Consider the following 23,793-nt stretch of genomic DNA (forward strand, 5'->3'; position numbering starts at 1 on the left):
AATTTACGCACTTGTAAACTATTTTAATGTTTTTGCGATGGGACGACTTTGCGTTGGGGCGATGTTTATCATCGATGGACGTCTTCCGTTTCGTGAAAAAGGCCTATACTATACACGCACTAAGTTATAGTTCCATGGTACAGTCGTTTCATTTTCTGATAAACTGCTGTGGACACGTACAATAGTTTCCGCAGTGTACTGCATCCTCGATTTTGATCGATTATTTGACATTTTTTACACCAATCGCAATCGATTTTTTTTTAATGAAAAACCAAAACACTCTAAATATATCCTATTTTGTATGATTTACACTTTATACTGTGTAATGGGGATGGGGCTTGGTTATAATTGATAGGGACTTGGTTGGGCTTAGTATTTAAGAGGACTCAACTGAAGGCACACTTGGCGTTTCATAACCGTTAGCATGGCGACAGAGTACACACACACGTCACACCACCACCAGTTTAATTTTTTGTGAACAACATTAACAAAGTCATAAAAAACTTGCTTGGCGTTTGTTTTGGTTTTAGGCCTAGACTAGGCCTAAATTATTTTCTGTTGATTCGACGATTGGATTTACTTATTCATCTTAACTAATATATTATATATAGGCCTAACGCCCAAATAATGTTGAAATGCCTTCCTATGTGAGTTTAAAAACTGCAAATATAGGCTAGGAGTTTTGTTACATGCAGCCTAGCTAGGCCTAGTCTAGGCGAGGGGCCTCCTAGCTAGGCCTTTTAGGCTAGGCTAGAGGGCCTAGGCCTTGGCTAGCTAGGCTAGTAGGCCTCCTCCTACCCTAGCTAGCTAGTACGGTTGGGCTAGCCTAGCTTGCAGGCAGGGCCTCGTGTACGGTGTAGGCCTAGGCTTACTATATAGAGCTGTAGGCCTAGTCCAGGTCTATATAAACTACTTTAAAGTAGGCCTAGCTAGGCCCTACTACTACTAGGCTAGGCTAGCTACCTAGGCCTAGGCCCCCTAGGTAGGCTTGGATAGCTATCCTGCTTGGTGGGACACCCTTGTCCGGCGCTCTGCAGTTTTGCACCTAAAACTGGGCATAATAAGACTTCTCGGTCATTCACCATCACTGCCGCGCAGTGGGTGAATGTTTTTAAATTGGGTAGCTAGAGAGGGCATATGACCGGTTGGGCCGCCGGCAAGTTGAGCCGCCGGTAATTTCTATGAAACGCCCAATGCGTCTTTTACGACATTTCGCGTAGTGATTAGAGTGGTGTCCTACCTAGTACATAAGTTCATGGTCTTTAGGTTTATTGTGTCATGAAAATAAATAATATATAATTACATACTACAATTTTGTTGGTTTGAACCGCCATAACAACACAGCAAAGGAAAGTAGTCATTTAATATAATTAATAATAATAACAATTTTTAATCTTTCAAGGTAAAAATTCAGCGCACTCCATAATATTTTTCTCGCATGTAGGCCTACCACGTAAAATCACGTTGTCTCTCAGGACTAATAGAGTATTGATATTCTTTGAATGAGGTTAAATAATTATTAGCAAATAGCTAGTCCTGAAGATAGTTTGTTTTATATTTCGAAGAAGGCCTATATAATCTCATTTCCGGGGACCTTAGAAGCAACTCTATTTTTCTAAATTTTCTTAGCTCCATCCCCAACCATGGTGGGCTGGAATTTTGTTTCATATACCAATGTATAATTGCAATTTCTGGGGACCTAGCAGCTCTATTTTTCAAAATTTTCTTGCAGGTCAGCCCAAGGGAGTCCTGCGCATTTACAATTCGAATCCCCATTCAGCAATCAGCCTATGCGCGCCTCTGAGATTAACAATCTCTTGGCCTGTGGGCATGTTTTATGTTCGAGTATATTTTCTATACTACAATTTATTAATATTATTTTGTATTATTTTATTTATATAGCGCTTTTCCAAATTAGTGTAAAATGATCAAAGCGCTTTACATCAGCAGACCCAACAATGAGTTACTTCTTAGGAAATAGTGTGTTTTGAGGGCTTTTTAAAATTTTAAAACAGTGGTTTGTTCCCGGATCACAGACGGGAGTTCATTCCACATCACCGGTCCAAATTTTGAGAAAGTATTATTTCCAGAGGTCCGCTTTTTGAGACAGTGATCCAATCTAGTGTGATCAATCTCGGACCTCAGGCCTCTCTTAGCACATCTATACACCCGTAAGAAATTTCTCAGATAACAGGGCGCATTATTATTAATACAATTGTAGACATGAAGTAACACTTTAAAAGTGATTCTACTTTCAACAGGTAGCCAATGCAATTTACTTACCCGATAAATATAGGCATATTGAAAAAGGTCACTTTATTATTTAAATTGAAATAATGGATTTACACATAGTCATCGCATTGGACCTCGTGCAATGTGTTTTGCACACAGTATTTTATTTAAGTACCATAACAAAATGGAAATAGTTGGATACCCTAAATTTGATTAAAATGACCTCAAATTGCACTAGAATGCACCCTTAAAAGGGTGATTTCCGGTAACTTTTTCTGCTACAGAAAGTTCCATTTCCGGGCATCGTAACAGCCCTATTTTTCCAATTGTTCTTACCTCAGCCCCAGTGACCATGGTGGGCCGAGGTCCTACAGACTCTTATACATTTTTATTTTAAATTTTCTTGAAGAACATTAATATATTTTTATGCTATTTTTCAAACATAATTATATATTTTGCAATTACCATTTTCGCATCCCAAATATTGGGAATTATTAGTTATTACACACAAAACTAAAAATATAAATTTGGAACAACATGGGTATACAATTTTAGGCCCTATTTTGTGTCAGTTGGAGTTTTACAGACGTCCTTCGAGCATGTTTTTTCAAGGGGGCGCTATATAAATGTGGTATATTATTATTATTATTATTATCAATTTGGCATTATTTGAGACAGGCTACAGCATAATTTAAATGTTATCACTAGCAACGCTGCTTCCTAGTTCTGATGGAGGAACAAGTAGGTCCAGTGTACACAGACTCAGTTGTAACTGTGCACTTTAAAGAACACAGTTCATCATTCGAGTCAAGTAGGGGTTACCTCTGTGAACTGGTTCACAAAATAGCCAGCCTTATTAATTTACTATTGGAAATACTTGGCCACATGTGCCTAAAGACATAAAATAAAATAAAAAATAAAGAGAATAAGCTATAAGAGATATAAGATAAGGAAGAGGACTGTTTACTATCCTCCTTTACACCACAGGCTAATCACTTTTACCAAAATGTTTACTCTTTCTTAAATGGTCACATATGAGGCGATCAAAATTTTAGCATGTCACTTATCCCGGTGGATGCAAGTAAGGGTGAAATAGGGTAAAAATTACTATTCACAATATTTGCATAAACATGTGACTAAAATGTCTGTAGAGAGTTTGTTTTTGCCTCAAATTACTCAAATACAGGTTTCCAATAGCCATGGAAAGTTTTGTAAATACCAAAATCACGCCACTAAAAAATGACTAAATCATAAATGTGAATTACTTTAGGGGTAAATTATTATTTAATCTATCTATTACTAGAAACTAACAATGGATGAGATGGGACGAAGAAGAAGAATGCAAAAGTTTGAAATGTATCATTTTAGAGTGATAGCATCTTTAATCTATTTATGTGAAATTAGCCTAGGCCTAGTAGAAGAGGCCTCCACAATTGTCAATGTCAGATGATCCAGTCTATGAATGATCTGGTCCATATCAAAATATCAGGTCCAGATTTGTGTGGATGATCAGATCTATTTAAAAAATAGGAAAAAGACGGATTGGGCCCACTGTAAAATCGTGATACTTTGGTGGGATAAAATCTGAAAATTCTTTTGTAAAATTAATAAACCAAAGATAATAACTTTAACATAACATTGATGTTATTAATTTGTGTAAAAATGTTTCAGCCAACCCCCTAAAACCCCCATTGTATGTCAATTTTATGATTGCCTTATATATATGATAACATGACTTTTCTCCATGAAAATGTTATCAACTGTTTTTGTATTGTTGTGGTTTTATTATTCGAAATGAATTAATCTCAAAATTGTAAATTTTTGTTTGGAAAAAGCTTGAACTCACTTTTTTTTATAATTTTTATACTGTACAGATTTGCAGGAAGAGTAACCAACTTCTCAGAAGACCAATAGCACCACCACAAACATCAACAGTAGAAAAGGTTGAAAAAGATTTAAATGAAAAGAATGTTGTAGTACATGAAACAAAGTCATTTGTCAGCTCAAGCCAGAATTTATCTCCAGTGCCAAGTGTTGCACCAACTCTAGCGTCAGATATTGAAACAGGTGATTTTGCAGAGTTTCAGACACCAGCAAACACACCACGCACACGAGCAAAGAGTAGGAAATCAAAAAAAAATGCTTGTGCACCCCTTTTCACTGGAAAACATGATTTTAGATTTAAGATGGAGCCTAGGTACCAATTGAGCCACAATTACTTATCTAAGGTTGAGTCACCCTCAATAGTATATCCTTATAAACCAAGAGGACCAGATGCATTTCCATTTAGAGAGCCTATGCGACCCCCAGAAGTTAAAAAGGAACTATTATATACAGACACTTTTGATATGGAGAATTTAAAGTTTCCTGAATTTACATTAAATGACTTTCAGTTTGATATCAATTCTATTTATGAAATGCCAAAAGTTACTATGACAAAAGCTGTGCTATCAAAACAGAACTATAAGAAATTAACAACATTGTTTGCAACATTTGTTAAAACACCAAGACAAGAGAAAGTAAACACAATTCAGCTAAAAGGTAGGATTAATATGTTCTATGGAATGTCCTAATAATTTAATTAAAGGCAAATGACTAATCAATGTATTGTTTTAATTTTTATTATTATAAATAATGTTTTTTTATATTATTTATGTATGTTAACCTATTTGTTTTGTTCATACTTGTTTTCTTACATGTAAAACTTGGCTTGCTTATGTAGTGACATGCCAACTTATTACTTTACTGTATCATTTATGCTTGTGCAAGTAAATATTACTTACTTACTAAACTATTACTTATTACGAAAATATTTCATTGTTTATAGGTGAAAATATTCCTAATGTTCAGCCCAGAATTCCTCAGTGTCAGTTGTTGGCTGAAATTGCATTAACTATTCGTCAACAAATGCGAGAGTTGATGAATGAAGGTATACATAATGATATTACTCAAGTCTATATAACATCAAACAGTCAGTTAACTCCATTGGACAAGGGCAAACCAATGCGGAAAAAAATGTAAGTTTTGTAACTTTATTGCTTGTTATTTAACCATTGGTACTAAAATACTGTAAAGCATGCATTTTAATCTATTTTTCAACTACTGAAATGTCAAATTTGTGAAAAAAAATATTTCGAATGGTGGCTAGGCATGCAAGAGAGAATTTTTTTTATGGATGATGATAATAATACAATACTCTTTCTTTGTTTTACAGACATGACATGCCATATGTGAATGAAGCAATAGTTACAGTTCCAGTTGCTAAATATTTTCAAGGGGCCAAGCGTAGTTATTCTCCTTTCAGTAAGTTCATGCACATAATGCCAGCCGTTGATACATTTGTTCTTAAGGAAAGCCTGTAGGCACAATGAGTCTTTCTTATTTATCTCGCACTGTTCAGTTAATTGTTCAGAGCCCCTTTGTGTTTCATAACATTATTTTCTTCTTCTTTAAGAAGTGTGACTCTGTAATGTTGTCTACTCTTGTTCCTGCTTGGCGTTTCATAATCAATATTTAATTTCGGTCTAAAATATTGCATCAACTGTCTTTGGCACTGTGTCAACCTCACTTGTTTTTATTATGGTATATATTTTTATTATAACACACCTGATTGTATTCTTGCAATTTCATTGGTTAATGATGTGTCATTTGAAATTAGCCCTACCTAACAAAAAAGTGATAAAAATTATGATAATTAATGCACTCGAATTCATGTTCAGCTTTTCTTTAAACATTTTGGGAATTTTTGCCATGCGACGTTGTTGACTAATCGCGTTCCGAAATCAACGTGTTGTCGCAACCTCTATAACTATACTCCACATTATTGTTTGTTTGTTTAAAATAATATCTAAATAGATTCTTGTCATTTGAATTGAATAAAAGGTACATTTGATTCACATTAAAACAGTAACATTTAATTGGCTTTATTATATAGTTTTTTATATTAAGTATTTTATTTATTTGTATATTTTTATAAACACACCTACTGTAGTGTTAATTAGGTCAACAAATGACCAAACAATCCTAGGCCTAATCTAATACTATTACAGTAGAAAACTGATCTTTATTTCTGTTTTTTCCTAATGATTCCACTTCTTGTAGTGATGTACCCATTAATTAATCACAATCATACAAACGATCTAAATGCTTTTTTTGGTCTAATTTAGTAGATACATGCCAACATCTGAAGTTTAAAAAACGGGAAGTGGTGTTTTTTGTCAACAGCACCCTCTGTCTATTATTCGAGATGTAAGGAGTGTAGTGTGTGACGCAGTATCGCGTGGTGGCTATGTGAGGGGAATCCCCTTTCCGTTCATGGTCGTACAATGGCTTAAAAATCATAAATTTGCTTGTGAAGCCTTTTTTGTTGTATTTTAAGCAGAAAACAACACATATACATCAAAATTCAGTTATCTTTGTAATCCGGGAGAAAATGTGGAAAAACAGTAGAACAATGTTAGGCCGGGAGATGAGTCTGAAATATGGGAGTCTACCGGCCAAAACACGAGTGTTGGCATGTATGATATATCTCTAAAAAATTATATAGGCGGCACTGTTGGATTTCTAAATAAATGGTCCTAAAAAAATATTTCCCGTATGCAAAAAAAAAGATTTTTTGTTCGTCCTTGGAAAAAAAAAGTACTATTTAATGATTGTTAAAATAGTGCATACTATTTCACGCCATGTGACCCACAATCATCTAATTAAATGACAGGACTTTATTTAGGTGTTGTATATTATAACAAAACAAATATTGAATGTTTTGTATTCGTTGAATGGAGAGAATATTTCATTTGTTGAAAAATTGATGGCTCTGTCTCATTAAATGAAATAGAACAGTCAACTCATGAAATATTCTCACTATCCACCTTATAATCATTAATTATTTGTATATTATTTTACAGCTATTGTAATTTTTAATTATGGTTTTATTGAGCTGAATGAAAAATTGAGTGAACTATTTTTTTTACAGATGATTCTGACCAGTCTTCAACAATAACCCCAGCAGAGCTGGCTATTCTAGATTGCCTAGTGAATGGTGGTCTTGCATTGAGCTTAAAAGTATGTGTTCTTATGTCAGGCGACTACTGCCTCGCATTAATATCTGAGCTCTCAACATCTTACTCTTTGTGTTACTTCATATAAATGTCAAACAATGAATCATGTGAATAAAATGAAATTCAAAAATATAATTTAAATTATATGTTTAGTGACTTTGTCAAATGATAATATGAATTTTCTATGAGTATACTATATAAAAGAATAAAGAAAGAACTAAAAAAGCAGTGTACTGTACCTAAGTTGAGCATTTCAAATATTATTCTTGTCTCTATTTTTAATTGAATAAATTTTGTCACATTTTAGGCTCATTTTATTGCACAGTTACCTGAGATTACACCTCTAAGGACAACTTTAACCTACCTGAACCTTTCTTTCAATAACTTTTGGGTAAGTCTATTTCAGTCTCATTAAATTAATGTGTTTTAACAGAGTTGTAACAAAATAGATTGACAGTAATTGTATTAGATCAGGCGTGGATCCTCCACCCAATTTTTTTCGGCTTACCCCTGGGCCTGGTCTACTACTAAATGGGTTTTTTTGTACCTTTTGTATCAATTACCTTCAGCGTGTATAGGCTTTGTCAAATGTTTTGCCCTACCCTGACGTAATTTGTACTTTATACAGTATGTACATTGAGAATAAGAAATTCTCCTGTAGACCACTGAGCTTGCCCTGATGGCTAGGGGTTAGATTCGAGCCCAAGTAAGCAGCGGGTACTGCACCAACAGGATTGTAATTGTTTGTAACTACTGTCGAGTAGCTTTGCGGAAGTATTCTCAATGTACTTGGTATAAAGTACAAATTATGTCAGAGTAGGGCAAAACATTTGACCAATTACTCAACACCCTGTTCATTGGTGGTATGATGTCATTGTAAACCAATAAAAGCTGAGCATTCCCATGATCAGCAGAGCTCATGGTTGATTGATTTTGAATTCTGGTTTTTTTATTGCTAGATGCGAATACCACAGTCGAACTAGTATCTCGCACATGGTCTCTCTGGACTGATCCAGGGGTGGATTCAAAGGGTGGGTGGGTTTGGTGATTGGCGTAGCTGCACAGCTTCTTATAACTATTGACTTAACCGTGTATTGTAGTTACTGTAAATGCAAAACAAAACACTGTTTGAACAACGATCAACAATCAAACAATCACGCAAAACAATGTTATGTCATCCTGTGTTTTTAGCGGCGGAAAATTATCGTGATTAGGATCGCTGATTGCTTCACAATACATGGTAGTGTCCGGCTAATTAGAGGTGCCATTTATCATGAATTTTATGTGCGAGAGTACCATTTCCGACCATCTAGGGTGTCATTTACCAACATGCGCCAACAATTTCAACATGCTGGATTCGCCTCTGTACATGGTGGTGACATATGCTGTGTCATCTTTTGTTATTGTTAAGATTTTTCCTTAATTTTGGTGATACTAGAAGATTCAGCATTAGTATATAGCACCAGGCATAAATAAATATTATAGTGTCAATTTTGCATCACAGAATTTTGGGATGTACAGACAGGATCGCGACTCGGAAGCTGTAGGGAAATGCCGCAGGGGCGGAGTATGTCTACTTGTTAATCAAAATTGGTGTAAGGATGTAAAGAATCTGTCAGCCACATGCACATCGCAGCTGGAGGCGCTTACGATTCGCTGTCGTCCTTTCTACTTACCACGGGAGTTGACGTCGCTAATCATAACAGTAGTCTACATACCTCCTGATGCAAATGCAGAATCCTCGGCTAAACAATTATCTACTATAGTAACTGACAACGAATTAACAATAACATCTTGGATCATTGTTATACAACAATTAAAGATGCTTACAGATCACTAAAGCGACCTCCACTTGGCGAGTCCGGCCACAACCTAATTTAGGCGAGGCTGTCAAATCATGCGTGATTAGCAAATGGACATAATATTATGAAACTACAAGGCTGCTTTGATTGTACGGACTGGAATGATTTTAAAGACAGTACTTATGTACTGAATCCGTTATTTCATATATTAAATTCTGCCAGGACATATGTATCGATAAAGACGTAGTTAAGATATATCCAAATCAAAACCCATGGTTTAATATGTCTATTAAGGATCTGATACGAAATAGAGAGGGGGCTTTCAGATCAAAGGATCTATTTAGGAAATCAAAATACGAGTTAAGAAAGAGAATAAATAAAGCCATGAGAGAATATAAAAACAGGTTAGAGGAAGATATATCTTCCGGCGATTCCAGAGAGTTATGGAAAAGCTTAAATAAAATAAAAAACTACAAACCAAAATCGGATAAAATTAACTTAAAAATGATGACCTACCCCAACGACTGAATGATTTCTCCAGTCATTTTGACACTCCCCCTCTCCATCAAGACAATAATTATGAAAATGGTAATGATGTACCGTTAGTTGTTCTTGAAGAGGATACTTGTAATGAGTTTAGTAGATGTAAGTCAAAGAAGTCAGCAGGTACAGACGGTATATCCCCTATACTTGTTAAACATTGTTGCAAGCAGATTGCCTATATTTTTGCATATATTTTCAATTTCTCTCTAATCAGATCTCAAATTATTCCGCGATGTTTTAAAGATTCTATAATAATTCCGATTCTGAAACGTTCCCCAATCGAAACCCTGAATGATTACCGACCTATAACATTAACGTCGGTTCTGATGAAAATGCTTTGAACATATAGTCCTTAATTACCTGAAGGCCAAGTGTCCTCAAAATCTTGACCAATATCAGTTCGCTTATAGACCAAACCGGGTCTATCGAAGATGCTGTATCTATCACTTTGCATAAGATCTTAGAGCATCTCGAACGTGATAAAAGATATGCTAGGATTCTATATAGATTTTAGTTCAGCAATTAATACGATTGTACTGTATAAGTTACACACTAAGATGGTTGAAATCGGTTTCGATATTTCTATATGTAACTGGGTGTTAAACTTTTTAACTGATTGACCCCAACGTACTAAAGTAAAAGTGGGCACCATTTTATCGGATAAGCATATTATAAATACAGGTATACTACATGGCTGTGTATTGTCGCACTTTCTTTTTACTTTATTTACCTATGACTGTCTTACCTACTACAGTACAGTAACTGTCATATCGCTAAATTCGCGGATGATACTACCATTGTAGGTCTAATCAATGATGACAGTGATGAGTCTAATTATCGCAACCAAGTTAAACGAGTTGTAGACTGGTGTAACGAAAACAATCTGTCCAATATTTATTAATGGTATATCAGTCGAGTTTGTAGAAGAATTTAAATTCTTGGGTATTTATATTTCGAATGATCTGAAGTGGCATAGTAACACACGTAACATTATTAGAAAGGCCCAGGGAAGAATCTACTACCTACGTAGACTTAGGTCATTTGGTTTAACTCTGCAATAATGTCGTCCTTCTATAGGTCAGTTATAGAGAGTGTCATAACGTATTCTTTAATGGTATGGTTCGGTATGAAATGAAAAGCGGGACCTAAATAGAATAGTCAAGACCGCATCGCGTATAATTGGATCTGCACAATTGCCTTTGGAGAACATATTTTCGGATCGTCTTCTTAAAAAGGCAGTGGCTATCAAAGATGATCAATTTCATCCAGCCTCTAATATGTTCCAGTTTATGCGCAGCGGTCGGCGATTTCATTCTATTAAGGCCAGTAAGGCACGATTTAGAAATAGTTTCTTTTCAGGAGCTATTTGAGCCTTAAACATCATGTAGACACTTTTTGTAATGTTTTTGTTTGGAGTTTGTGTTGTGTCCGTTGGATATTGTGCTCCGCAAACAGAGTTTCTATGTTTTTTTCTTAAAACAAATGACGACAATAAATGCTACTTGACTTGATCAATAAATACAGTAAGTGGCTGAAAAAGTTATTTTGGTATCTCTTAAAGGCCAGGTGCGGGCAAAAAATGTCTATTGATCATACATTCCAATAATTATCGATCTATAGTTTCCCCTATGTTTCATAATTTTTGGGATTTTATTTGTGTTACACGAGCGCCAACTTGGTAATAATATAGACAATACTCACACAGATAATACAACTGAATAACCGATACTTGAGGTATAACAATAATGTAACTTTATTAACAAAGCAAACAGTAAACATTCGTATGTAAAACAACAACAACGAGGCGGCTCATATGGAGCGCCGTACGTGACATAACAGCCAAACTGGCGTGACTACCTTTTTTCCTTTTCTCAAAAAAAAACAAAGTCAACAACAAAAACGGCAAATCGGGACAAACTGTGAATCATATATAAAAAATTGAAAAACGAGCTTTCATCGGGTAGACTGCCCTCCAGCTTGGGGATTATTCTGCCCCACAATACTTATCAGAAGTCACTTGTCAAGTACAAAATCGTTAAGATGAGTGGGTAAGCGATGACTGCGAGTAGATCGTCTGGGTTCTATCACTGGTGGTGGAATAACGACTTTATGGAGGTCAGTGAGAGGGCGGACATCATCAGAAGCAGCAGGAGTTAAGAACTCTGAGTCGGTACCGGTAGGCAATGGATCAACCTGGTAAGCGTGATCGGCTGGGGTTGACAGCTCAATAGGTATGTTTGTACGCGGTGGCTCAGGAATTTGATAATCGTCATCGCTGTTCGAGTCCTCTTGGTAATAATGTTGCGATCGAGGAGATGGTGACGAGGGAACCTTGTAGCATTCAGTACGCTTGACTTTGTACGCCGTACTACGTAACTGAGAACCGATAAATTTGCGGATATTGCACCAAGTGTTATCAACCGACGTTACGAGATAACGATGACGGGCCTTTGACTTGTTGCGATCGGCTAAGACGTACACAAGATCACCAACATCAATATCGGAGCTTGCTGGAAAACGGCCCGTTGGAGCCTTTGATCTTTCACTATGTGCATGATTGGCTAAACGACGTTTGTGCTGTGAGATAATTAATTGACTGTCAGACAGAGGAATTTGGTCGTTAGTAAATTGGTCGCGTTGTGTCCACATCTCCCTAGAAGAGAGACCACATGAGCGTAGTCGAGAGTTTAAGCAAGCCATAGTAATTTTGAGCATAGTTGGGGTGACTAATCCACCAGTGGGTTCTTGTGTAAGAAGTTCGTCTTCCACTTCACGTACGGCCTTTTCGGCGATTGGGTTCTTATTTGGGTTTTTGGTTCTTCCTAGCTCAATCATTATTCTGTGGTGCGCTAACAACTTATCGCTGACCAACGAAGCAAATCCAGGAGCAGGGTCGGTGCGAATTACAGCGTGTGGGCCGTCAAGAGGCCTGAGCTCAATACAAAGGCGGATTAAACCGTCTCGTAGACTGTCGTGACGTTCGCTGTCGATAATGCACGCGACTGTAAATGATGTTACACACTCTCGCATCACTAGAATAAGTTGTCGTTCACGCTTAATTACATCAGCAGCGAAGGTGGTACCAACTGCATCGGGTGGGTCTCCGGTGGACTGCGGGATAACGGTATGTGGAATAGAGCGAAGGGCAGCGCAGTGGTGACATCTTGCTGAGATACGCTCCACAGAGGCATCCATGTCGAGAGCGAAGAAATATCTGCGAACGATCGTTTTAAGCTGATGGCACGAAGGGTGGTCAAAACGCAGATGAAGTGCTGTGAGAAGGCCCTCGAGGACATCACGAGGAACAACAATACATTCGCGTACGGGTGCGAGTGGCTCATCCCTACGAACGACCAAAAGACCATCCTTGGCTATGGTAGAAAACCGTAGAAGGCGCTTGACATCTTTAATGTTTGTGATTTTTTTGTGGGGGCGAGTACCCTGAGAAAGGTGAGCGTGAGTGCGTCGTAGGACCGAACATTCAGACTGGATGGCCAGCCAAGCAGGACGACTAGTGAAAGGTAGCTTAGTGGAGCCAGATATAACGTCTTTAATGTTCACTTGGAAAACAACAGAGTCTTCGGTTTGTTGGACAAAAGAGCAGATTTGGCAAGAAGGAGCGTCACAAGGTTGTGCGTTCCTGCTCCCGAAGTCAGACGGCATATTTGCGGAACCTGCGAGGTGGTGAACAGATGCGTGATAGCGGCTAACAGTGGATAAGAAGGTTGAAACCCGAGGACTCACAGAGAATTCACCTCTGCACAACTTTTCGTAGGCTTGGACACACGGCTTACTGTCTGTCAAAATGTGTGCCTGATGTGCGGATTGTATGATAAATGGACTAAAGTGTTTTGTGGATGCGGCAATTGAAAGAGCTTCGACTTCACATGGTAACCAGGTCATTTGTCGTCCGCGTAGTTTAGCGCTATAAAAACCAGCGAGTAATGGTTTGCTGTCACGGGAGACATACAAGGTGGAAGCTATGCCATATTTCTTGACGGCACCATCAGTAACAATCCACAATTGGTCACTTGCTCGTGGGATGGCAATCGTGTGTGGTGAGTTGAGGATAGATTGCGCACTTGCGAAACTAGCGAGCAATTCGTCAGACCAGTCTATCTTCTCTTGGGATTGTCGTCCAGCGACAGCAGCTTCAAGAGGTGACAAAATAGGTGCACATCGCGGGAGAACGCGAGATAGCATCTTAAATGCGCCAATGAACGATCGTAATCCGGTCACGGTGACTGGTCTCGGGCAGCTAGATAATGTTGAAATGCGATGAGAGCTAGCTCGGAGTGTCCCTTGGCTCCATATCCACCCAAGAATGTTAGTAGTCTTAGGACAGATAACGGTTTTGGTAGCGGATAAATGTAGTCCTGAGTTGGATAGTGCATGAAGGATTCTTCTCCATACGTTCAAGACCTCTTCAACTGTATTACCGCCGCAGTAAAGATCATCAGCGAGTTTTTTAGCTGAACCTTCTTCTAAAAAATCACCCACTACTCTGCTTAGAAGTTCTTCCAATGCGGTCTCTGACCCCGGCATGCCCATTGCGCAACGGGTATATACCCGGACACCGTGAAATGGAGTGACGATTCCGCAATATTTCATGGACGGTTTTGAAAGTGGAATTTGGTAAAAAGCGTTGGTGAGATCCGTTGTTATAATGTATTTCCACTGTCCGATTTTAAGAAGAGTGGAGTCGACGTCAGGCATGAGTGACGGTTGTGGTTTGCTGTACCTGCCGACATCGGCAAAGGATGTCACTAATCTGGAACCGCCGTTGGGTTTCTTCACGAGGAATGACGGATTGAGATATTCTACAGCAACTCCAACATCTTCTGGACGGGCAAAAACTCCAAGTGTTTCGAGTTCGTCGAATTTGTGTTGTAGTTCGAGGAGCTTGTCTCTTGCATACTGAGGAAGACGACCTTTGCGTTGTGGGGGTTGGACTGGTCCCATATTTACGGTGGCAACAAACGGGCCTACAGCACCATTATAACCTTTAAAGGAAGGGTTGAAAATGTCATCATACTCCTTGTGGAGGCTAGTAAATTGTTCGAGTATGTTGCGAGGTAGAATGCTATCCGGATCCAGCTTAATGCTATCAGAGAAGCAAGTGTGAACTGTTGTAGTGTTAAGCTTTGGTGGTTTAATCGGGGATGATGAAGTGTCAGGTAGGTTAGGTGTAAACACAGGGCTAGCTTGGCAAAACTGTTCATGGCGTGAAAGCACTTTGGGTTCGTCTGACAGGTTAGGAATGCGAATTCGTCCGGCAACGCACGATATGATACGTGGTTCAGGCCAAACATGAGATGGCAAAGATGTTTTCGAGATTGGTGCATCAATGCGAGGTTCAATAGCAACAGTGTCTATGTCGGTGAGGTCATTTGGGAGTGAAAGTTCAATGTAACTACCTGGCCATATCACAGTGCGTGTTGAAGGAGCACGGAGAACATGAGCGCGTCTGATCGAGTGGCGTTCGGACGAAGTGGTAGGCAAGGAGCCATAGATGTATGTTGTGCCATCGGCCATAACTACTTGACGCTTAGCGGGGCGGATAGAAATATCATTCTGTTCCATGAACGGTGTACCAGCGAGTAGCTCAACGTCGAGGTCCTTAACGACGAGGCCATTGAAAGTCAAGTCTTTATTGTCACGTGTAAAGGTGACGTTTGTCTCGCCCATAACCTGTAACTGTGAAGATCCATCGGCTTGGTGTGCTGATTGACTACTGGGCTTAATCTGAACGCCAAGTAAACGTGCAGTTGATTCACGGATCATGTTGCCAGTAGCACCGCTGTCTATAGTAATATGTACGGTATTATAGCCGTGAAAGGCTTCGAGATATGGCGACTGACGTACCTGTATTCGAAGAGCTGAGGATGAACCAGATGGTGGGTCGTTGGGATCCTCGACACGGGTGGAATCCTGTTCATAGCAGTAGCTGTCGTCATCGTCGAAGATGTTTGCGGCCCGGGCACGTGCCATGTAGCGGCGGTCGCGTTCCGGAAGGAACTTGCACTCACTGAGAAAGTGGCGGTCTGGTCGTCCACCTTGTTTACAAAATGGGCAGCATTTATTTGGTTTGTTATTGTATGTCTGAGTATTGAATGTCTTAGGTGGGTAGCGGGAACGCGGTGGTTGAGAAGGAAGAGAAGCTGGTCTTTGAAACGGTAAAATCGCTGAACGCATGACTCTTGTGTCATCGGAAGTTTTGATTTCTTCTAATAGGGAAGTCATAGCTTGTGAAATTTCAGGCTTGATGGACGCCAGTGTACGTGAGCGAAGCTCTGTGCCATACCTCTGTTTGACGAGTTGGGGAAGTGAAGGGTGAACTAAGCGTAGCCATGTCAGTGTGAGTAGGTTTTCAAGTGAAGGGGTGAGTTCTTCGTCTTCCGTAATAGGTTGATTGTGGTGAGTTATAACACTGTCTGCTTGAAGAAGATTGTCATCAATGAAAGCTAGCAAACGTTGGTATAGATCCTCTGGGCGTTCATCTGGGCCCAGACTATTATGTTAGCAAACTCTAAGAAATGAGCCCCACTAGATTGGAACCCGTAATGTAATCGTATGCACTGCCAGATGCAAGGTAGTGATGTGGATGATTTTACGATAGTGTTTCTTGAGATTACAGGGCAATAGTTAGCAATTTGACCTAACATTAGTTCCAACATGGTTACTTTCTGTTGTGCAGATAAAGCATTAGCTACGTTGTCTTCAAAACCATTGTCATCAGTGAACCCTCGGAGTGGGGAAGCTCTGGTTTTCTTGCCCCACGAGAAACCTTCCACCAGGAAATTGGCGAATTTAGTGTCTAATGTTAACGTGTACATGAGGTTTTGACGCCAATTCTCAAATGTGTTTATTGTTTCGTTTTTACCTAAGCACCATTGCTTGGGGGCACGATTGGATGCAGCCATTGTTGTGGTGTTTATACAAAGTGTACTGAATGAAAACGTTATTCCTCTATTGACGAACGGAGAATTACAGCGACGGCAGTATGCGCCGGTCAGTTGCTCGCCTGTGGATGTGCGATAACGGCAGTATAAGTACTATAGTTATAGGCTAGGCCTAGGTCTGCCTCCTGTGTAGACGGTAAGTCGATATTCTTGTGGGCAGTAAAATGTGTTGCGTAGGATTTTCGTCTCCTGACGCTGCCACCACGCCAACTTGGTAATAATATAGACAATACTCACACAGATAATACAACTGAATAACCGATACTTGAGGTATAACAATAATGTAACTTTATTAACAAAGCAAACAGTAAACATTCGTATGTAACAACAACAACAACGAGGCGGCTCATATGGAGCGCCGTACGTGACATAACAGCCAAACTGGCGGAGCTTGTTGAAAATAAGCACTTTCTTATCAGTGGGGGAATAGTTCAAATTACACAGTAAAATCTCTATTCTTTTGTACACACATTTTGTAAATAGATAGGCATTTTAAAAAGCTATGAAAACTAAACGGTGTTGTAAAAAATGTTATCAGATGACTAAATATAGGTAATATAACTTGAATTTTACATTTCTGGTATTTTTATTCAACTTCAGATTTTTATTTTCATGCAATAGCAAAAATTATCCACCGTATATCCACCATCTTTTTTCACCTTCTAAGGAGTCACCAGACATCTTATTACATTAGGTGATCTACCTAACTACTAAGTCTTCCTGGTTTTTATGGCAGAATTTTGCCCAATTTTGTATTTGACCATATTAAGGAAAATTCATGTTTTTTCGTCTTGATTTCTGTTACAAATATTTGATTTATGTACAATTAACCAGATATTACATTTAAAATTCATGCCTGTACCTGTGCTTTAAGGTCTGTGTGTGCTGTAGTGTGAAATGTTGCTTTCTTTCCAGTCTCATCACAAGTCTGCCCATGTATGTTTAGTTACAGAACAAATTATTTTGGTATGGATGAAGAAAAACAAATATTTTCTTGCAAGCCATTTTAGTTTTTGGTGAAGTATTGTAAATAAGGCCAACTGGTGGGTTCTTATTTTTAGTTTTATCAACCATATTTTAAGCTTAGCCTTATTTTCTTAGGTTTTTCCAGGTGAGATCTTGTACTTAAAGCAACTTGAAGTTTTGAAGATGCGTAATAATCCACTCAAAGAGCTTCCTCAAGATATCAACAGATTAACAAAGCTTCAAACGCTGGTTGTCTCTTTTTGTTTAATTACATCGTTACCACTGAGGTTAGTCCATTAACATAGTGTTCTAGTATTAAGTTGAATACAGGTTTGCAAAATGAAGGTAAATACTAATCCAAATCCTATTAATATATACCATAATTACTAATTAATATGTATACTGTAAAGCAGTAGGTGCAGAAAATATAGTAGCATCATAAATTCACCTATACAGTGATTATATTTTTTTCAGGTGTAATTAAAACAAATTGCAACTGGACTGGGCGAAAATGTTTCCTCAATCAGCTTGCTCTTCACCCAACAATCGAGAAGGGTGCTAGCTGGTTTTATCACTAAATAGCAAATTTGATTTTAAAATATAACAGCTTTACAGCATTGTTTAGTAAATTTGTAATTAAATGTATAGTGTAATTGCTTGAAGAATCTATTAAATATTTAATAAGTTGTAATGTGTAATGTTGGTAGATCCGTTCATTATTGGAGTGTTCACTATTTAGTGTGTGCGTGTGTGTGTAGTCAAAACGTTTAGATGCATCCCTAAATTTACAATCGCGCATTCTATATTATTCACTGCACGATATTTGAGAAGAGGACAATTACTGTTCACCAAATTATACAAGAAAAGGAAATTGCGAAACTACAGTAAAAGGTCGCAAAACAGTTGGAATTGTAAAATCTCAAAAATGTTAGGGCCGCAAAGATCTTATTTTGAGTTTATTTAACTTTGGTTTATTGATTGGCTTGATTCCTATTTAAAAATGCATATTTTCTTTATAGTTTGTACACACTCCCATTGCAGTTTCTAGATTTATCACACAACAAGATATCTTTTCTACCCAATGAAATTAAACAATTGAAGTAAGTTCTGTTTACAATCACTTTTTGACTTGTTTAGTTTAAATTTTGTGCTGAGCAAGTAAACCAATGTGAATCTTATTATTATGGCACTAAAAAAAAATAATCTGAAAAATAAATGTATGTATATTTTTTTTGATTTATTATTTTTTAAGTATATTTAAATTATAACAGCATTTTGTTTATTTAATATATATGGTAATGTTAAATTTTTGGATTATTCCAGGAAATTAAGAGCGTTAAATTTAGAAGGCAACCAGTTAGCTGCCATGCCTGCTGGTTCACTCAAACTTCACAACTTGGAATATCTCCGTGTATATAACAATTATATGCATCCATATCTCTGGTTTGAAAACAGTACAAATACTCCACAGGTAAAAATTAGTCATTCATTTTAACTACTCTAACTAGAGATGATTCTAGGCCAGTTTGCCAAATCCCTCACGGTTCAGCGCACAACACAATAACTACCAGTTTAGCCGACTGCATAATACAATGTTACATTAGAGTACACAGCCCCATTCGTCTTGGTATAGTGTTCGAAACTAACAATTCTAGAAGAGGTGCCCAAAAATTCGAACAATTTAATGACGTCATAATAATTGACCACACCCCTTTTAAATATATTAATTATTATGTAAATGTATATGTATATAAATCCAAAGGCAAATTACTGAAAAAATGACAATGCTGTGGGTATCAGTGGCTGGATCTCAATGGAGATACAAAAAAAAAGAAGCGAAAAGCTAAATCAAAACGATAAGTAAAACAGCCAGAAAAGTTAGCAGAGCTTTCGGGCAACACTAGCCCTTCATCAGTGCAATATGTGCATGTGTATATGTATATATATATAAATCCAAAGGCAAATAACTGAAAAAATGACAATGCTGTGGGTATCAGTGGCTGGATCTCAATGGAGATACAAGAAAAAAGTGAAAAGCTAAATCAAAACGATAAAGTAAAACAGCAAGAAAAGTTAGACCAAACTTGACATGTTTATATTTTTTTTTCATTTTTCACAAAGTTATGTAAATATATATACATTTCATTTCAAAACCTGAGCTGCACTGACGAGATCTAATAAGATCGAAACAGTACAGTCTGCAGATTGGATATATATATTGTTATAACAATTGCACTGATGAAGGGCTACTGTTGCCTGAAAGGTATCAAATTAAAGCTTATGACATGTATAACAACACAAGCATATGTGAAAAATATTTTGATCAATATTTTGACATCATTTAAGCCACAACAATATATACTCAGTGTATTAAATAAGTTTGTAAACAATCTTAAAAGTCATTAAATTAATGAGTGTATAGAACACACTGAAAACAACATAATAATGTCATGCAGCCACACCCTACTATTATTATTATAACTCTTGCCTCTTGTACAAAAATGAAGTTTTTTGGACAAGTAGTTCTCAAGAAAATGCAATTTTAGTTTACTTGTTACTTTAAGACTGCTCGCCAGCTTTTGAAAAATTCTGTCTTATCTTTTAACACTAGCATGTCTGAAAAGTATACTAAAAAGTGGTCCAGAATTGGGACCATGGTCCCAAATGGTCCCAAAATTTTAATGGAATGGTCCTTGACCACATATCTATCTGTATATTCATTTTGGTAAAGATCTTGTAATTACTTTTTGAGTAATCCTGCTAACAAACAAACAAACACACGCTACCGATTACATATACCTCCTTGGCGGAGGTAAACAATGAATTGATGGTATAACAAATCCATTCATGCAGTCAAATGTATGGATGTCTTATGTCTTATTGGGGGAATATTTCTCTGCATTTTTGACTGCATGAATGGATTTGTTTTACCATCAATTCATTTGTTTATTATAGGCTGCCCTTCTGCAACATTCAAACAAATCAATATATCAAGCAAGCATTGAACCACCAGTTTAACACCAATGATGTTCGATATTATTATATTATTATTAATGCAGTATGTACCTTCACCCGAAGGATTTGGTTGGACTGTAATTTACAGTAGTCCTATGTGGATGCCAGTCTGGATACTACCTGAAGCATCCAAAGTCTGTAGAGAATTACTAAAGTGTGAATGTAAAAAGTTGCCCTTCTGACAACTGCAAATTCCGATCAGCAGGACTTTCTTGCACTGGTCTTTGCTATCCATGCCACGGTACTTGTATGACATCTGACGGCCAACTTAGTTGAAACCAGGTTGTTGCAAGGTGAACTCATCATGAACTCAGAAATTACTTTGACCCGCGTACAATTGAAATTGAGTTGAAAATCTACCGATGAAATCAGAAATTTTCTTTAAAAACTCTTTATAATATCTTCCTAAGATAGAAATATGGAACAATATCGTAATAGTGAAAACTAATGTTATCAAATTTCATGTTACATCTGAGGTAGATCAGGTTGGTTTCCAAGGCAGAGATTTGTACCGAAGTTTTTCCATTGTGCTCGCCTATGTCAGAATTTACCATAATTTATATATAGAAGCTGTCACACAAAAAAACCAGTTTCAAATAATACATATCAAGGCAGAAAAAGACTGTGCGGAGCACGGATAACTGCTAGTGTTTATTATTATTTCACAGTGTCTCAGGTAAGATTGGTCTTTTCTCACTGATTCTATAATAAACAAATCTTATTATTTTTTTGCAGCGGCTTTCTGACTTGTGTGCATTAATTTTGAAGCAACATGGGTTGGATAATGTCTATACAGAAGTTTCCAAGGACCTGGCAATTATTATCAACAGGTTTGTATTGTATTGTTCTTATTTATTATCCTAAAAGAAGTCATGTTTTCTTTTCTGTTGGTACAGTATCTTCTAATGAAACAGTTAAGGCGGAACAAACATTTCTCAGAATTAAATGATTTAACTGAAATTTGTGTGTGGAGAAATCTATGGAAATTCATTCTACTGAAAGTTTTGTAAATTTTTCAAACTTTAAATCTCAAAATGATCTTTTATTGTACTTTATATGTAATAGACAGAGCCATACTGTACATTGTTTTTAATGTTACCATACCAGTCGAATATGCTGGAACAGTGTACCATATCACATACTGTAGGTAATGCTATCTTTTATAAATGATTGAAACAGTCAATATATGGTTAAAGGAGTTTTATAGTCTGTCAAAGTAAATCTAGTTTTCATGTTGGTGGGTCGAATACTTTAATGCAACAAAGCTTTGTGCATCTTAGTACCGGTATATGATGTGCTTTAATTTTGAATGTTAAAAAATCCTAAGATGAAAAATAATTATACAAATAATGAATATTTTTTAGGGGAAATATTCTCTCCACAAATACAAAAAATTTGTTATTTGTGGAAAAAGATCTCTTCTAGGCGCGTCTATCTTAGCCTAGGCCTACATTAGTTGGTGTTTTTCTCTTTTTCCCCAATGATTCAACTTATTGTTATCGTTCCCACTGATGCAAAATCAGATGATTCATAGCAAAGTTACCGCTTTTCAAAATTTAGTTCAGACTAATTCTGCAAACAAAAGCCTCAATGACCCAAAACATTGTTACAACCTCAGTCTTGATCAGTTATAAGTGGAAAGGAATTACACTGATTGTGTGTTCTTTTAAATGGCTTTGATATGATATGTTTTCATAATGTAAGTGTCAGAGAAATATTTCATTAAATTTTCTTCTGCTTCTCCTTTTTAGCTACACCACTTGTGATTGTTGCCAAGGACCTTTATATGGATCTGGTTTAAGACTTATCCGGCCATGTCGCAAAGCTTTTGGCATTCGGAGGTTGCCATTTTACTTTTTGTCATGTTCACCCCGATGTAAACATTTATTTATGTCAAATGTGGAGTCGCTTTCAGAGATATTGTACCTAGATAAATAAAGTTTCCTTCTAACATAGACCAACGAATGTTTCTTTTTATAAAATCAAAGCAACTTTATACTGTATAATTCTTTTTAGTAATTTCAGTTATTACTACTTATAATTATCAATAATAAATTGACTATACATGAAATTCGATTTTGTAAGAAAATTCATGATATATTGGTCTTTTATTGCAATAGGCATCTATATATAAATTTACGTAAGGGAAAAATTGGGTAAATCGCGCCTTCTAGTATTTTTACTCGATGGTATATAAAGTTGGTTCATACTTTCGGTACTGATTTAACCACTTGATGTAACCCTGTTTACTAATTAAATTGAGTTAAATAATTAGTTATTGACAATTAAAACAAATTTAGGTTCAACGATTTTCCCCAAATAGGGGTGTTTTCCGATCGTGGTATACACTATCCATCTTGAAAAATACCCGCACACAATAATACGAGGATACTTCGCATTTTCCTATCTCCTCCTACGATAATTGTTATTAATAGCTGAAAACCGGTTGAACAGCTCGAGTACAGCATCATAATGTTGAAGACAGGCTGATTTTCTTTAAAAAATACTATTTTGATAGATTTAATATACGTTTATACAACACTCCAGATTATTTGGTTTAACTATAGAGGTATAGGCCTACCTCCATAGTTTAACACATGGGCCCTTGGAGAATAAACATAAGTAGTTTTGCAATGCTGTACAATACTGTAAATAGGTATTAACCACTTTTGATCACCATTTGAATCTTACAGTGAGTGTTGGTACTGTTAGATATAATATAAACAAATATACAAATAATTATTACTGTGACTGTGGGGGTAGGCCCTATTGTTAGATTATAAACATATAATATACAAATAAACTTTATTACTGACAGTTGCTTCTCAACGTTTGTATTAATTATTATGTACTTTACTATTTCAATCGACTATGACAGTTTTATTAATACCGTATTATAAACAATTAATGATTAAGTAGGTTCGTTTAAAGATGTATTGTCCCCCTGAAAAAATAATTCTTAACAAAATTTTGGTTGAATATGCCATTTTAATGTAACATAATAGTTATCCACTTTGACCAAAAATTGGATTAAAAAAAAATTATTTACCTGAAAAAACTGTAATTTAAAGCAAAAAATTGTCAAATTGGCTGCCAGCCAATGGGTTTTTGGTTAAATTTAACTACAGTATTTATTTTGTCATTTTATAAGTAAAAACATTATTTTTTGGGCTTTTTTTTCTACGAAAGTGATTAACTTTATTAAAACTACAAAAT

The 23,793-nt window shown here is 36.8% G+C and overlaps 3 protein-coding genes across 4 annotated transcripts in view; 2 read left to right on the forward strand and 1 right to left on the reverse strand.

Moving 5' to 3' along the window:
- The window catches only part of LOC144842648 (transmembrane 9 superfamily member 2-like), a 119,394-nt gene extending 99,825 nt beyond the window's left edge, over positions 1–19,569 (forward strand). The window contains exon 15 of the transcript XR_013612143.1: positions 19,522–19,569. The gene's annotated coding sequence lies outside the window, so the exon portion shown is untranslated. The remainder of the gene's footprint in view (positions 1–19,521) is intronic.
- Positions 1–22,648, forward strand: LOC144842650 (uncharacterized). Of its 2 annotated transcripts, none has more exons than XM_078699147.1 (11): positions 1–137; positions 4,107–4,773; positions 5,060–5,249; positions 5,447–5,535; positions 7,205–7,293; positions 7,597–7,680; positions 17,698–17,849; positions 18,582–18,662; positions 18,886–19,033; positions 21,313–21,407; positions 22,329–22,648. In XM_078699147.1, the coding sequence occupies exons 1-11, from the start codon at positions 27–29 to the stop codon at positions 22,513–22,515; spliced, it is 1,893 nt and encodes a 630-aa protein (XP_078555273.1). In that variant the 5' UTR covers positions 1–26; the 3' UTR covers positions 22,516–22,648. The 2 variants fall into 2 exon arrangements, with proteins under 2 accessions (XP_078555273.1, XP_078555274.1); XM_078699148.1 differs by lacking the exon at positions 1–137 and adding an exon at positions 503–647.
- The window catches only part of LOC144842685 (beta carbonic anhydrase 1-like), a 307,431-nt gene that overhangs the window by 60,102 nt on the left and 223,536 nt on the right, over positions 1–23,793 (reverse strand). The gene's annotated exons all lie outside the window — the stretch shown is intronic.

The sequence above is a fragment of the Antedon bifida genome, chromosome 5 (genome assembly GCF_963402885.1).
Source record: "Antedon bifida chromosome 5, ecAntBifi1.1, whole genome shotgun sequence".
In the NCBI taxonomy this organism is placed as follows: domain Eukaryota; kingdom Metazoa; phylum Echinodermata; class Crinoidea; order Comatulida; family Antedonidae; genus Antedon; species Antedon bifida.

Excerpts from the sequence above, each read along its gene's own strand:
- LOC144842650 (XM_078699147.1), top strand. The coding sequence starts at position 27 with ATGTTTTTGCGATGGGACGACTTTGCGTTGGGGCGATGTTTATCATCG. Across the intron at positions 5,250-5,446 it reads AAACCAATGCGGAAAAAAAT|ACATGACATGCCATATGTGA; the intron begins GTAAGTTTTGTA and ends TTTGTTTTACAG. Across the intron at positions 18,663-18,885 it reads AATGAAATTAAACAATTGAA|GAAATTAAGAGCGTTAAATT; the intron begins GTAAGTTCTGTT and ends GGATTATTCCAG.